Source organism: Aquarana catesbeiana, linkage group LG10 (assembly GCF_042186555.1).
Source record: "Aquarana catesbeiana isolate 2022-GZ linkage group LG10, ASM4218655v1, whole genome shotgun sequence".
NCBI classification, from domain to species: domain Eukaryota; kingdom Metazoa; phylum Chordata; class Amphibia; order Anura; family Ranidae; genus Aquarana; species Aquarana catesbeiana.
Genome location: NC_133333.1, coordinates 56,104,471 through 56,120,382, shown reverse-complemented (window position 1 = coordinate 56,120,382; position 15,912 = coordinate 56,104,471). Strand labels below are relative to the sequence as shown.

At 41.2% G+C, this 15,912-nt stretch overlaps 1 protein-coding gene across 2 annotated transcripts in view; it reads left to right on the top strand.

Annotated features, from left to right (window-relative positions):
* The window catches only part of LOC141110702 (galactoside alpha-(1,2)-fucosyltransferase 2-like), a 67,705-nt gene extending 52,229 nt beyond the window's left edge, over positions 1 to 15,476 (top strand). The window contains exons 2-3 of one of the 2 annotated variants that reach the window (XM_073602218.1): positions 2,822 to 2,949; positions 13,520 to 15,476. In XM_073602218.1, coding sequence (XP_073458319.1) covers positions 13,537 to 14,613 — 1,077 coding nt within the window. In that variant the 5' untranslated portion in view covers positions 2,822 to 2,949; positions 13,520 to 13,536 and the 3' untranslated portion in view covers positions 14,614 to 15,476. The remainder of the gene's footprint in view (positions 1 to 2,821; positions 2,950 to 13,519) is intronic. The other variant, XM_073602217.1, reaches the window with a different exon arrangement.
* Positions 15,477 to 15,912: the final 436 nt, after the last annotated feature.

Genomic DNA, 15,912 nt, shown 5'->3' with positions numbered 1-15,912 from the left:
TGAAGTGTTCTCATTTTTTTTTTGCTTACCAAGATTGGAAAACTATAAGTATTTGCAAAACAATGCTGTTTCTATTCATAAAAGCAATATGAAATGAGATGTGTCTACACTGCCTGTAGCAACCAATCTGTGGCAACATTACCTGCAGATACTGTATAAACGGTAGCAGTTTGAAGAACATTAAATATTCCAGTCTTTGGTTTCAAATACACAACGGATGCACTTTCCTTCTGTGTATGATGCTAGATAGAGAGAAGAAAAATGGGCAGACCCATAAAGTAGCAACCCTATTGCTACATTAGAAAAATTCAACAATTACTAGTCTGAAAAAGGTCATTATATATTTATTAATTGCTTTAAGGTAGCAACAGGGTTGCTTTTAAAAACAATATAATAGTGATGAAGTGTTAAGGTCTTACTTGATTGGCAGTTGTTAATGGTTAGATGGAAGGAGCTGCAGAGATAAGAACTCCAGTGTTGCCTGGGATTTCATTGGAGAGAGTTTGACTGGAGAGAAGTTGTTCAGCCCACCCACCCTTTTGAAATTTCCCTTTTTTGTGAAAGAAAAGGAGTGTGCGTTCAAGGTCTATTCAGCAATACACTGCTAAAAACCTAAGGATGGCACTACTACATTTATCACCTGACAAAAGCCCAACAAAAGCTGCTTTCCCACATTTTCATTGCAGCAAAACAAAAGAATAGCAAAAATGTGGAAAAAATTAAGGTTGTCTTCAAAGAGGGAAAATTTTGATTAAACCTTATAATGATAAATGAGAAACTAACCATTATCCTTAGATACTCATTAAAAGTTCTTCAGTGTTTAGCAACCATGAATAACGTATGCCCACCTACAGCTGGACATGAAGCTTCTTACCAAATTCATATATTAGAGAACCCTCCTCATACGTTTGCACATTGTTCTTGCACTCTTACGTGAGGAAAAAGAACTATGGTATGTTAACCCAAATTACTAAGTACAGTATCTCACAAAAGTGAGTACACCCCTCACATTTTTGTAAGTATGTTGTTATATCTTTTCACGTGAGAACACTGAAGAAATGGCACTTTGCTACAATGTAAAATAGCGAGTGTACAGCTTGTATAACAGTGTAAATTTGCTGTCCCCTCAAAATAACTCAACACACAGCCATTAATGTCTAAACCGCTGGCAAAAAATGTGAGTACACCCCTAAGTGAAAATATTTAAATTGGGCCCAATTAGCCATTTTCCCTCCCCGGTGTCATGTGACTCGTTAGTGTTACAAGATCTCGGGTGTGAATGGGAAGCAGGTGTGTTAAATTTGATGTTATTGCTCTCACTCTCTCATACTTGTCACTGGAAGTTTAACATGGCACCTCATGGCGAAGAACTCTCTGAGGATCTGGAAACAAGAATTGTTGCTCTACATAAAGATGGCGTAGGCTATAAGAAGATTGCCAAGACCCTGAAACTGAGCTGCAGCATGGTGGCCAAGGCCATACAGTGCTTTAACAGAACAGGCCTCGCCACGGTCGCCTCGCCACAAAGAAGTTGAGTGTACATGCTCAGCATCATATCCAGAGGTTGTCTTTGGGAAATAGACATATGAGTGCTGCCAGCATTGCTGCAAAGGTTGAAGGGGTGGGGGTTAACCTGTCAGTGCTCAGACCATACGCCACACACTGCATCTAATTGGTTTGCATGGCTGTCATCCCAGAAGGAAACCCCTTCTAAGGATGATGCACAAGAAAGCCCGCAAACAGTTTTCTGAAGAAAAGCAGACTAAGGACATGGATCACTGGAATGCCCTGTGGTCTGATGAGACCAAGATAAACTTATTTGGTTCAGATGGTGTCAAGCATGTGTGGTGGCAACCAGGTGAGGAGTACAAAGACAAGTGTGTCTTGCCCACAGTCAAGCATGGTGGTTGGAGTGTCATGGTCTGGGGCTGCATGAGTGCTGCCGGCACTGGAGAGCTACAGTTCATTGAGAGAACCATGAATGCCAACATGTACTGTGACATACTGAAGCAGAGCATGATCCCCTCCCTTCAGAGACTGGGCTGCAGGGCAGTATTCCAACATGATACGACCCCAAACACATCTCCAAGATGACCACTGCCTTGCTAAAGAAGCTGAGGGTAAAGGTGATAGACTGGCCAAGCATGTCTCCAGACCTAAACCCTATTGAGCATCTGTGGGGCATCCTCAAACAGAAGGTGAAGGAGTGCAAGGTCTCAAACATCCACCACCTCCGTGATGTTGTCATGGAGGAGTGGAAGAGGACTCCAGTGGCAACCTATGAAGCTCTGGTGAACTCCATGCCCAAGAGGGTTAAGGCAGTGCTGGAAAATAATGGTGGCCACACAAAATATTGACACTTTGGACCCAATTTGGACATTTTCACTTAGGGGTGTACTCACTTTTGTTGCCAGCGGTTTAGACATTAATGGCTGTGTGTTGAGTTATTTTGAGGGGACAGCAAATTTACACTGTTATACAAGCTGTACACTCACTACTTTTCATTGTATCAAAGTGTAATTTCTTCAGTGTTGACACATGAAAAGATATAATAAAATATTTACAAAAATGTGAGGGGTGTACTCACTTTAGTGAGATACTGTACATGTTTTTCCTTTTTTGTTCAGTAAGGGACACATGAATCAGAATTTTGTAGGCACTGGAAAAAAAAAACAGCCAGGTATAATCCCGCCCACTCCCAGCATTCTTTAGTTTTTAGCTAGTGTTCAGGAAGAATGGATGTTTAATTTCTACTGGATACATTTTAACAAATTTCATAATCCATTTATTTTTCTCAAAATTTTTTTGTGCTTTAATCCAGACTTCACCTACATGATGCTGAACTGGGCTCTTTATGCAGCTATATGGATTGACGTGTCCCCAGCAATAGCTTTGGAGGCCTTACCCTGACCCTGCTGGACTGAAGATTACAGGGCCTGCCTGAAAAATGTAATCTTCCATCACTGGGCTTCGCTTGTGGCACATTCCAGATCTTTGCATACTGTGTGGGAGATTTATCAAAACTGAAGCAGCCAGAATATGGAGCAGCTGTGCATTGAAACCAGTTGGCTTCTATCTCTCATTTTCAAAGCTTAAAGTGATCGTAAAGGCTCATTTTTTATTTTTTTTAAATAACAAACATGTCATACTTACCTCCACTGTGCAGCTCGTTTTGCACAGTGTGGGCCCGATCCTCGACTTCTTGGGTCCCCTGGCAGCTATCGCGGCTCCTCCCCGCATCAGATAACCCCCTAGGAGAAGAGCTCTCCCAGGGGGGTTACCTTGCGGTTACGCTCCCGAGTCCAGCATTTGCGTCCATAGACACAAATGCCGGACTCGGCCATGGCGCCCATGTCATTGGATTTGAATGACAGCAGCAGGAGCCAATGGCTGCGCTGCTATCAATCTATCCAATCAAGAGCCAGGACCCCGTGGAGAGAGGGAGAGTGCGTCTCCGCTGACTGAAATACGGGGCTCAGGTAAGTAAAACGGGGGGGCTGGGGCCGGTCACTGCCAGGTGTTTTATCACCTTAATGCATAGGATGCATTTACTGCCTGTTCACACAGGGGCAACACGACTTGCAGGCCGACTCACCAAGGCGACCTGCACACGACTTCAGCGGCGACTTGCAAAACGACTTCTGTATAGAAGTCAATGCAAGTCATCTGAAGTCGCCCCAAAAATAGTACAGGAACCTTTTTCTAAGTCGGAGTGACTTGCGTCGCTCCTATTAGAACGGTTCCGTAGTACAGAACGGGACGCGACATGTCAGGCGGCTAAGTCGCCTGACAAGTCGCCCCTGTGTGAACCGGGGCTAAGGTGAAAAAACATGAGGGTTTACAACCCCTTTAACTGAACAAACTGAAGACAAGAGCTGATTGATTGCCATGCACAGCTGCTCCAGTTTTGATCAATTCTCCCCCGGGTTAGTTAGCCACAGAACACTTTCCAGGATGGAGCCGTGGTGCAGCCTCTGGTGTGACCCAGGCTCTGAACATCGTGTGGCCTCAGCAACAGAAGCTACTAAATTTATTGGTAACAATGAGCACCATCATCACTCTCCTGTTCCCTTGGTTTCCATGGAAAGGGTTAACATGCTGGGGAATTAAGTGCTGATTAAGTGCTATATCCCTAGCTACAGCATAGAGTGTGAACTAAACACTCTCTTCCCACCTGTTCAGCATGAGGTGGCATCTTTCCACCATTGTGCCCATTTATGGTTTTTCACATCTTTCAGTCCCTACTGCCACCTACAGTGACCTGGTCAATTCCAGTTATTCAACCTTTCCTGCCTTGACCAGTTGGTTTGTAGGTATCCAAGGTATTTACTTGATGTTCTCAGTTAAAGTAATAGGAAACCCTTCCTGCCTCAAATGTCCTAACTCCATGTACTTATAATATGTACATCTATCCTTGTTGCTATAGCTCAATTACCAAAAATCGCTGTTTTACCCTTTATTTACATGATTTTCAACATGATCAAAATTCTCCCACACTTGCTAACATTGAGAGGCTGGTCAGCGTGTACCTTGCCTGCTAATACATAACTTTCCGGGAAGTGACCCACTAACGCCTGTATGAATGGTTTCTATAGCAACAGAATCAACAATGTATACTGTGTTTTCTATGCAAGGGAGAAGAGGCTTTCTCCATGGACTCTGAGTGGTCAACTAGCCATATGAAGTGGCCCATCTTTGGATACTAATACGGAGGAGAGGTCTTTCTTATATGATACAGCTATACAGACTATTCCCCCACTGGGGTATATATGTTTTTACATACTGTCATCAGTCAGTGTCACTGATCACTGCCATGCCCTTATATGATTATGCTGCACTGCATTGGTGACAGTATGTACAAAAAAAAAAAAAAAAAAGTGAACATTTTTTTTTTTAATTCTTCATTTTCCAAAAAATTGTGACAAAAAATTACAACTTCAAAAAACTCGCCATGCCTCTTACTAAATACCTTGGACTTTCTACTTTCCAAAAAGGGGTCATTTGGGGGATATTTGTACCGTTCTGGTGTATTCATTCCTCAAGAGATGAGACAGGCCGTCAGAACAGATTGATTTTCAGATATATACCATCGTTTGTGGATTCTTTAACTTTCCTACAGACTAAATAATATACAGTGATTTGGGTTATTTTCACCAAAGAAAATGTAGCGGAATGCATTTTGGCCTAAATTTATAAAGAATGATTATTTATTTGCAAAATTTTTTAACAGAAAGGAAGAAAAGCGCATTTTTTTCAAAATGTTCAGTCTTTTTTCGTTTAGCAAAAAACAAAAAACCTGGTGGTGATTAAATAACACCAAAAGAAAGCTCTATTTGTGTTGGTAAAAAGATAAAAATTTCATATGGGTACAGTATTGCATAACCGCACAATTGTCATTCAAAGTGTGACAGCGCTGAAAGCTGAAAATTGGCCTGAGCAGGAAGGGGGTTAAAGTGCCCAGTATTGAAGTGGTTAACAGCAAGTAAAAAAAAACTTACTATTCGTGTCTTTTTGATAGTGAATGTCTCTTTGGTACGTAATTGGGACGTAAGATGTAATTGGAATAAGAGTACTCATTTGCCCCAGCAGAAGAAGCCTATGCCTCAAACTTGGAATATTCCTCCCACCTCTAAAGCCAAGAAGAGTTAATTTTGTTTTTCCCAAGCTTCAAAATCAAAAGCTAGACCTAAGCCAATAATCCAGTTCAGTCACAAACTCTGGTCCCATAAGTCTCCCAAACCCACAGACAAGTCTTTCTTGGCATGAAGGGATGTTCCACTTTATAAAGCAGGGGAATGTCTGTTCAGTAAGCATCTTACATGCTTGATTAACCACTTGCTGACCAGCTGCCGCAGTTGTATTGTGGCAGAATGGCATGGCTGGGCGAAACGACGTTGTGTAACATCACTTCACCCCGTGGCCACTAGGGGGTGTGCCACTCGCCCCCCCCCCCGACCCAATGCTAGTGCCTGGCGGTCACGATCACTGTCGGGCTCCCGTGATCGCCGCTGTTACACGGAGAACTGGGATCTGTGTGTGTAAACACAGCTTCCGGTTCTCAGAGGGGAGAACAGACAGATTGTCGGTTCATACAGAGTATGAACAGAGATCTGTCATCTCCCCTGCACAGTCCCATCCCCCTTCAGTTAGAACACAAACTAGGGAACGCATTAACCCCTTGCTCGCCCCCTGGTGTTAACCCTTCACTGCCAGTGACATTTTTACAGTAATCAATGCATTTTTATAGCATTGATCGCTGTATCAATGCCAATGGTCCCAGAAATGTGTCAAAATTGTCCGATGTGTCCGCCATAATGTCGCAGTCCCGATAAAAATCGCAGATCACCGCCATTACTAGTAAAAAAAAATTAATAATAAAAATGCCATAAAACTATCCCCTATGTTGTAGACACTATAACTTTTGCGCAAACCAATCCATATAACCTTATTGCAATTTTTTTTTACTAAAAATATGTAGAAGAATACATATCTGCCTAAACTGAGGAAAAAAAATTGTTTTTTATATATTTTTGGGGGATATTTATTATAGCAAAATGTAAAAAATAATGCGTTTTTTTCAAAATTGTCGCTTTTTTTGTTTATAGCGCAAAAAATAAAAACCGCAGAGGCGATCAAATACCACCAAAGGAAAGCTCTATTTGTAGAAAAAAAAAAGGACATCAATTTTGTTTGGGTGCAACGTCGCACGACCGTGCAATTGTCAGTTAAAACGACGCAGTGCCAAATTGCAAAAAGTGCTCTGGTCAGGAAGGGGGTAAAATCTTCCAGGGCTGAAGCGGTTAAGAGACATGGGGGTTGATTTACTAAAGGCAAATCCACTCTGCACTACAAGTGCACTGCAAGTGCACTTGGAAGTGCAGTCGCTGTAGATCTGATGGGAAGATCTGAAATGAGGGGAAGCTCTGCTGATTTTATCATCCAATCATGTGCAAGCTAAAATGCTGTTTTTTATTTTCCTTGCATGTCCCCCTCAGATCTACAGCGACTGCACTTCCAAGGGGACTTGGAGTGCACTTGGAGTGCAAAGTGGATTTGCCTTTAGTAAATAACCCCCCATGGTGTCCATTGGCTACAGGCTAGAGATCTGCTCTCTACCTCTGTCCCCTCTCTTACAACTTTGGTTAGGAGACATGGGGAGGAATTTACTAAAACTGGTGCACACAGAATCTGGTGCAGTTATGCATAGTAACCAATCAGCTTCTAACTTCAGCTTGTTCAATTAAGCTTTGACAAAACCTAGAAGCTGATTGATTACAATGCACGGCGGCACCAGATCTTGTGTGTACCAGTTTTAGTAAATTCCCCCCCCAGTATGTCCAGGGACTACAAGCTAGAGATATGACAGTCCAGCAGACCTCCATGTTGCATTTTGTTCAAGGTCACTCTTGTATAGATGCTCCTGTACAACCACCTGAGACTCCATGGGATTTGAATCTGGTTCTGTAGGCTCTTTAAAAGTCACCTCCTTAAACCTATTGGGGATATTCTCCTGTCCACCCTCACTATAGAGGTTGCTTTCCTTGCTGCCTTTACCTGTGTGTATGCAAATGTCGGGGAACCCTTTTTGGTTGTGCACACAGATAGGATGGTACTGAGGCCTTGAGACTCCTTCTATTCTGAGGTGGTTTTGGTCTTTCACCTCAACCAGAACATTTTTCTTCTAGCTCTCTGTCCAGCTCCAGTAAACCAGAAAGAAAATACCTTATAGCCACTGCTTCTGTTGGAAAGACTGGCTTTTTAACATTCCTAATGGTCCTTATAAAGGGGAATCGATCCACCGTCAGGTGCCTCATGCAGACCTTCATATAATAAGCTTTTTCCTTTTAAAGTGCACTGTACTAAATCTGTGAGCTCGTCTTGGCTTTTCAGCACCAGACAACTGTTTCTCAGATTTGCTAGGCTGCCACCTGGTTTTCTGTTCATGTGTTCTGTTTTACCAGGTGGATGTTCAGGTATCATCTAATACCTGCTGTGGAGCGCCATGGTAGTTTATTCTCTCTTCCTATCAGGTTGTACCTGCTTGCCCATAGGGGACGTACGGGCACACAGATACACTGGCAGATCTGTTGGAGACCTGTATGGAACCAGCAATCTGCTGATCGCTGGTGCAATGCTTTGAGGCTCCAAAAAAAAAAAAGCAAATTTTTTTACCTGCAAAAAATTGTGCATTTATTATTTTTTTCCAAAAATTGAACTTATCCTTTAAAGTGGTAGTAAACTCTTTTTTTTAATTTGTACCTGCAGGTAAGCCTATAATAAGGCTTACCTGTCTGTACCGTGAGTGTCTCCTAAACTTGCACTGTTTAGGAGATATTCACACTTTATGCAGCCAGTGATGTCACCGGCACATGCACTCTGAAGGGACACATACCTCCCAACTTTTTGAGATGGGAAGGAGGGACATCTATTAGCAAAAATATGTATAGATCAGATCAAAATGAGGGACAGATAAGGAGGAAAGACGGACAGAGGGACTTTCTTCCAAATCAGTGACAGTCCCTCGTAATCAGGAACAGTTGGGAGCTATGAGGGACAGCATACCCGTGCTGTCCCTTCAGAGCTCTTTGCCGCAGTCAATGACTCCCGTGCGCATGCATCATCACGGTGTGGCCTATCAGACAGCCAGAGCATGCAAACCCGGAAGGAAGACCAGTTGAATATGTAAGCCCTGTCATCTGTGACAGCGTGCCGCTAGAGGGCTTTGTTCTAAGGTAAGTATTTCATAATGTGCTAGTGTACTACTGCTCTAAAATCGATTTCCTGCAGTTCATTAAAGGACATAAGTCCTACCTCCCTTGTGCTTTTGATCTACAACTAGTTCAGCTTTTCTACAAAACTGAAGCATGCTGGAAGTGGGAGAGGTTATACCTGGCTGGTCAATTTTTATTTTTGGTTGCCAGTGTACAAAGCTTTTTGTAGTCTGCAATATAGCCAAATTATTCCCTGAATATCTAAATTACATAGTTACATAGTAGGTGAGGTTGAAAAAAGTCCATCAAGTCCAACCTATGTGTGTGATTATATGTTAGTATTACCTTGTATATCCCTGTATGTTGTGGTCGTTCAGGTGCTTATCTAATAGTTTCTTGAAACTATCGATGCCCCCCGCGGAGACCACTGCCTGTGGAAGGGAATTCCACATCCTTGCTGCTCTTACAGTAAAGAACCCTTTACGTAGTTTAAGGTTAAACCTCTTTTCTTCTAATTTTAATGAGTGGCCACGAGTCTAGTTAAACTTAAACTCTAGTTACAGTTTTATCCCTATTGTGGGGTCACCAGTACAGTATTTGTAAATTGAAATCATATCCCCTCTCAAGCGTCTCTTCTCCAGAGAGAAATAGTTCAGTGCTCACAAATTTTCCTCATACCTAATATCCTCCAGATCCTTTATTATCTTTGTTGCCCTTCTTTGTACTCGCTCCATTTCCAGTACATCCTTCCTGAGGACTGGTGCCCAGAACTGGACAGCATATTCTAGGTGCGGCCAGACCAGAGTCTTGTAGAGTGGGAGAATTATCGTTTTATCTCTGCAATTAATCCCCTTTTTAAAGCATGCCAATATTCTGTTTTCTTTGTTAGCAGCAACTTGGAATTGCATGCCATTGCTGAGCCTATCATCGACTAGGACCCCCAGGTCCTTTTCCATCCTAGATTCCCCAGAGGTTCTCCCCCCAGTGTATAGATTGAATTCATATTTTTGCCACCCAAATGCATTATTTTACACTTTTCTACATTGAACATCATTTGCCATGTAGTTGCCCACCCCATTAATTTGTTCAGATCTTTTTGCAAGGTTTCCACATTCTGCAGAGAAGTTATTGCCCTGCTTAGCTTAGTATCGTCCGCAAATGCAGAAATTGAACTGTTTACCCCATCCTCCAGGTCGTTTATGGACAAAAATTAAACAGGATTGGTCCCAGCACAGAACACTACCACTACCCACCCCTGAGCATTCCGAGTACTCCCCAATTATCACCACCCTCTGAATTCGCCCTTGAGACAGTTTTCAATCCATGTACTCACCCTATGGTCCATACCAACGGACCTTATTTTGTACAGTAAACGTTTATGGGGACTGTGTCAAATGCTTTTGCAAAATCCAGATACACCATGTCTACGGGCCTTCCTTTATCTAGATGGCAACTCACCTCCTCATAGAAGGTTAATAGATTGGTTTGGTAAGAATGATTCTTCATGAATCCATGCTGATTACTGCTAATGATACCGTTCTCTTTACTAAAATCTTGTATATAGTCCCTTATCATCCCCTCCAAGAGTTTACATACTACAGGCATACCCCACTTTTAAGTACACAATGGGGTTTATTTACTAAAGCTGGAAAGTGCAAAATCAGACTCACTAAACCAATGAGCTTCCAACCCCAGCTTGTTCAATTAAGCTTTGGTAATAAAACCTGGAAGCTCATTGGTTTCTATGCAGAAATGAGCCTGATTTTGCACTTTCCAGCTTTAGTAAATAAACCCCATTGTGTACTTAAAAGTGGGGTATGCCTGTATTGATGTTGGGCTAACTGGTCTGTAATTCCCAGGGATGTATTTTGGGCCCTTTTTAAATATTGGTGCTACATTGGCTTTTCTCCAATCAGCTGGTACCATTCCAGTCAGTAGACTGTCAGTAAAAATTAGGAACAATGGTCTGGCAATTACTTGACTGAGTTCCCTAAGTACTCTCGGGTGCAAGCCGTCTGGTCCCGGTGATTTATTAATGTTGTTTCCCAAGTCTAATTTTAATTCTGTCCTCTGTTAACCATGGAGGTGCTTTCTGTTATATGTCATGAGGATAAACCCTGCAGTTTTGGTTACTGAAGCCCCCCCCTTGTCCCTTAACAAACTCCAAGAAGCATAGTTTATAGGGATGGTCCAAACACTCCCCTGTTCGGTTCGCATCCAGACCATGCGAACAGGCAAAAAATTTGTTCGAACACACAAACAACGTTAAAGTCTATGGGAGACGAACATGAAAAATCAAAAGTGCTAATTTTAAAGGTTAATATGCAAGTTATTGTCATAAAAAGTGTTTGGGGACCCGGGTCCTGCCCCAGGGGATATGTATCAATGCAAAAAAAAGGTTTTTTGGGAGCAGTGATTTTAATAATGCTTAAAGTGAAACAACAAAGGTGAAATATTCCTTTAAATTTCGTACCTGGGTGTCGATAGTATGCCTGTAAAGTAGCGCATGTTTCCCATGTTTATAACAGTCTGAGAGCAAAATGACATTTCTAAAGGAAAAAAAAAGTCATTTAAAAGTACTAGCACTAGTGCCGGGTATTAATGAATTGTCAGTCCCGACAATACACATAAAAATCATTGAAAGTCATTGAAAAAAAAAAAAAAATGCGTGGGGGTCCCCCAAAATTCCATTACCAGGCCCTTTAGGTCTGGTATGGATATTAAGGGGAACTCTCTGCCAAAATTTTAAAAAAAGGGCGTGGGGTTCCCCCCAAAAATCCATACCAGACCTGAAGGGTCTGGTATGGATTTTAAGGGGAACTCCGCGCCAAAATTAAATAAAAAATTGCGTAGGCTTCCCCCAGAAATCCACACCAGACCCTTATCCGAGCATGGATCTGGGTGTCCCCCGCCTGCAGACCCCCACAACCACCGGGCAAGGGTTGTGGGGATGAGGCCCTTGTCCCCATCAACATGGGGACAACCTCACCATGCTGAGGGCATGTGGCCTGGTATGGTTCAGGGGGGGTGCTCTCTTGCCCCTCCCCCTCTTTTGCTGCGGCCTGCCAGGATGCGTGGTCAGATAAGGGTCTGGTATGGATTTTTGGGGGGAACCCCATGCCATTTTTTAAAAAATGTTGGCGCGGAGTTCCCCTTAATATCCATACCAGACCTGAAGGGTCTGGTAATGGAATTTTGGGGGACCAAATGACTTTCAATGACTTTTATGTGTATTGTCGGGACCGACAATTCATTAATAGCCGGCACTAGCGCTAGTACTTTTAAATTACTTTTTTTCCTTTAGAAATGTCATTTTGCTCTCGGACTGTTATAAACACAGGAAACATGCGCTACAGGCATACTATAGACACCCCCCAGGTAAGAAATTTAAAGGAATATTTCACTTTTATTGTTTCACTTTAAGCTTTATTAAAATCACTGAATTACAGAATCACAGGCCTGCCCTACGCATTTCATCACGATAGGACGTCTTCACAGCAGCCAATCCCCCAAAGTCCTATCGTGATGAAACGCGTAGGGAGGGCCTGTGATTCTGACGTCATCACGTTTTTCTCTATGGAGATCGATGGTATAGCGAGCAGCAGGCAGAGGAAGCCCGAGGAGACACCGACATATTTTATACTGACACACCGCACGCTTATCAGCTTCATGTCGTAAGTGCAATTTGATTGAGCTTAATAAATATTTTTTTACATACTGCACTATGGACGCAATTCTTGTTTATGTTTCCGAGTATTAAAGATCCAGGAACTGGAGACATCCACTGCTAGGTTTTTGGGAGACCAAAATCCCTGTGCTTGGTGAAACCGCCGTTGTGGTCATTGTTTTTGGTAAGGAGACTACATACTCACTTCGGGTGTATATATCTACTTGGAGATTGGGTTCTACTTTACAAACCTCATGGCCACAATTCATCTTCAAACCCACATGGATGCCTTCTGATTCATTGTTTATTATTAATGGGACTGTAGAGAAGTTTCAATATACATATCTCTTTATCACTTTTTGATTGTATTGATTTCACTGCTTTAAGTGATGCTCCACGGACACTTGTTTTCATTCATTTGGAACACGTTTGTGGATTCACTATTTATAATTTTTTGACTATTCGTTACAATATTTGGTATTTATTCATATTATTTGCCATCTATAGATTACGTATTGTCCATTTGGGTTCACTATTTATATAATATCATATATTTTACATTGGAGACTCTGCTTTAGTTTTCCTTTTTTACTTAATCAGGTTTTTCACCACTTCTGAATATTTGACACATTTTTAATTTTTGTGTTTTTTTTTTTTGTTACAGTATTATTAGCGCTGCATTCACTTATATGTTTTTCACTTTTCATGTTTAATTTACAATAAAATTTAGTATTTCATCAATTTGGTTTTCTGCCTATTGACAACTCTTTTAGGGTAACAACGCTTGCTAACTGCATTACAAAGTAGCAGGGGCATTGTCAACCTTGACATTGTTATAATAGATAGCCCAGCATGGGACACAGAAATGATGTTACAGGCTTTCCAGCTCCCTCAAAGCCTTGTCAAGTACTGTACCCACATGACCATTAGTTTAACTCCTGAAAAGCTTTTTAGTCCTCTATTATACACCTCATTCTTGATAAAGGGGTATAGGGTACCCTCCTTGTTAATTTAATTTACATGTACTTTAAATTGGGTTAGCTGTCATACATGTCTGCAGACTTTGCTTTTCACATGTATAATTTATTAGATTTTTTTATTGTTTTTTGTTAATGTGTACTTTTTCTTAATTTGTCTCCAGCTAAGTCCCCTGGCAAAATGATCAAATGTCTTTTCTGGACCATAGGAGTTACTGTCGTTTGCCTTGTCATTATGAAGTTTTCCTGCATTTTTACTAGCAACATGAACATCAATGTGTTTATGGACATTATGAAAAAAAGCAAACCACTTTCTACAACAGAAGAACTGCCCACTAACAAGGCAATAGTTGTGGAGAAACCAAAATCGTTGACTGGTATGTGGACTGTCAATGCAATTGGTCGCCTAGGTAACTTAATGGGAGAGTATGCTACACTTTACTCTCTTGCTAGGATGAATGACCGACAGGCCTACATCTTGCCACAGATGCACAATCAATTATCAAAGATGTTTAAGATAACATTGCCAGTGCTTCACCAGGATGTAGCTAATCGCATAAAATGGAGACGTTACGGACTTCATGACTGGATGTCTGATGAATACCGACATATTGAAGGAGAATATGTTCATCTTGGTGGCTACCCATGTTCTTTTACATTTTACCACCACATAAAAGATGAAATTCTCAGAGAATTTACATTCCATGACTTTGTTAAAGAAGAGTCCTATGCATATCTAAACAATGTGCGAGGAGACAAAAAAAATGTGACTTTTGTAGGTATACATGTTCGTCGAGGGGACTATGTGCATGTTATGCCCAACACGTGGAAAGGGGTAGTTGCTGACAAAGGATATTTGCAAAAGGCCATGGACTATTTCAGAAATAAGTATGAAAACCCAATGTTTATTGTAACCAGTAACGGGATGGACTGGTGTAAGGAGAACATTGATAATTCACTGGGAGATGTTCACTTTGCTGGAGATGGTAAAGAGGGATCCCCAGAACGGGACTTTGCCCTCTTGGCACATTGTAACCACACCATCATGACTATAGGGACCTTTGGTGTTTGGGTGGGCTACTTAGTAGGTGGTGAAACCATCTATTTAACAAACTACACGCTGCCCGACTCTCATTTCCTTAAAGTCTTTAAGTATGAAGCTGCCTTCCTTCCAGAATGGATTGGTATTCCTGCAGACCTCTCTCCACTTTTGGAAAAGAAAAAGACCCTTAACATCAGTTTAGGAATTGGAGTTTAACACAATACCAAGAGTATTTGTCAACTGGAAAAATAAAATAAAGTGCACCGCAATTATATTAAACAGTCCATAGAATCATCTGCTTGATGAAAGAACTAATCTTCTAAATGAGAAGAACCTCCTAAAGGTGCAATCTTGAACAAAAAATATTAAAGAGGTGATTTCAGTCCATCCACCACTGATACTGCAGCCTCTCACCTCATATACTCAACCTGTAAAGGTCACACAGCATATGACCCACACCTGGGGTACTGATCCTAAGCGATCCGGCCGATGGTCACATAGCACATATGGATAAAGAAAGGGAACAATCTAGTGCTCTCCGTATAAATGATTTATTTGAAAAGTCATAAAAAGCAGATTTACTCACAAACACAGCACTCCGGCCGAGGGCTAGAAGACAAGCATGTAAAACGTCTGGTTTCCAACCAGAAAGATGGCCCCGGGTGACGCCAGATGTATTTGGCAACTGCATCTCTTTTGGAAAAGAAGTTGTGTTTTATACAATATAAAAACAGAATGCAAATTGTATTAGTTATTGTAATACCATCTGGTAAGCCAATACAATCATTTTAATAGACTTTTAGGTACCAGATATATGAACATCAGAGGATATTAAAAGTCAGAGAAATCACTCAGAGGAGCCATTGTATTCTGTTCTAGTTTTACTTTTTTTGTTATCAAATACCAGATCATACATTACAAATGTTCTCCCATCCTAATGTATTTGTTTGCTAAATATGCATTTAATCCCCATATGGTTATGCTTCCTTTATAAATTATTTTATATATATTTATAATTTAACCACGAGCTACCACAGGGGGACAGTCTTAATTTATAATAAAGCACTTGTCAAAAACCACCACCTGTTTTTTACACTACACTGTTTTTTTTTGGGTGAATGGTTAGGGGTACGGTGCCTTTGGCCAATTATGGCTCAGGGGGTTAAGTCCACGCCCCACACTATATATATATATAAGGCCGCCTGCACGTCAGCCATGTGTAGTGTGTTGGTGGCGTTGTTAAGAGAGAGGCAGAGAGAGTGTCATTTCATTTAGTTTGAGCAGGCAGGCGATTCAGATAGATGCAGTGTATTTCATATATATATATATATATATATATATATATATATATACAGTCAGTCTAGTATATTCTAGTTGATTCAGTAAACTGCATTGTATTTCATATATATATATATATATATATATATATATATATATATTCACTGCATACAGTTTCGCTAGATCTCACTGCAGACTGTTCCTGCTGTACTGTTTCTAATATACTTATATACTTTA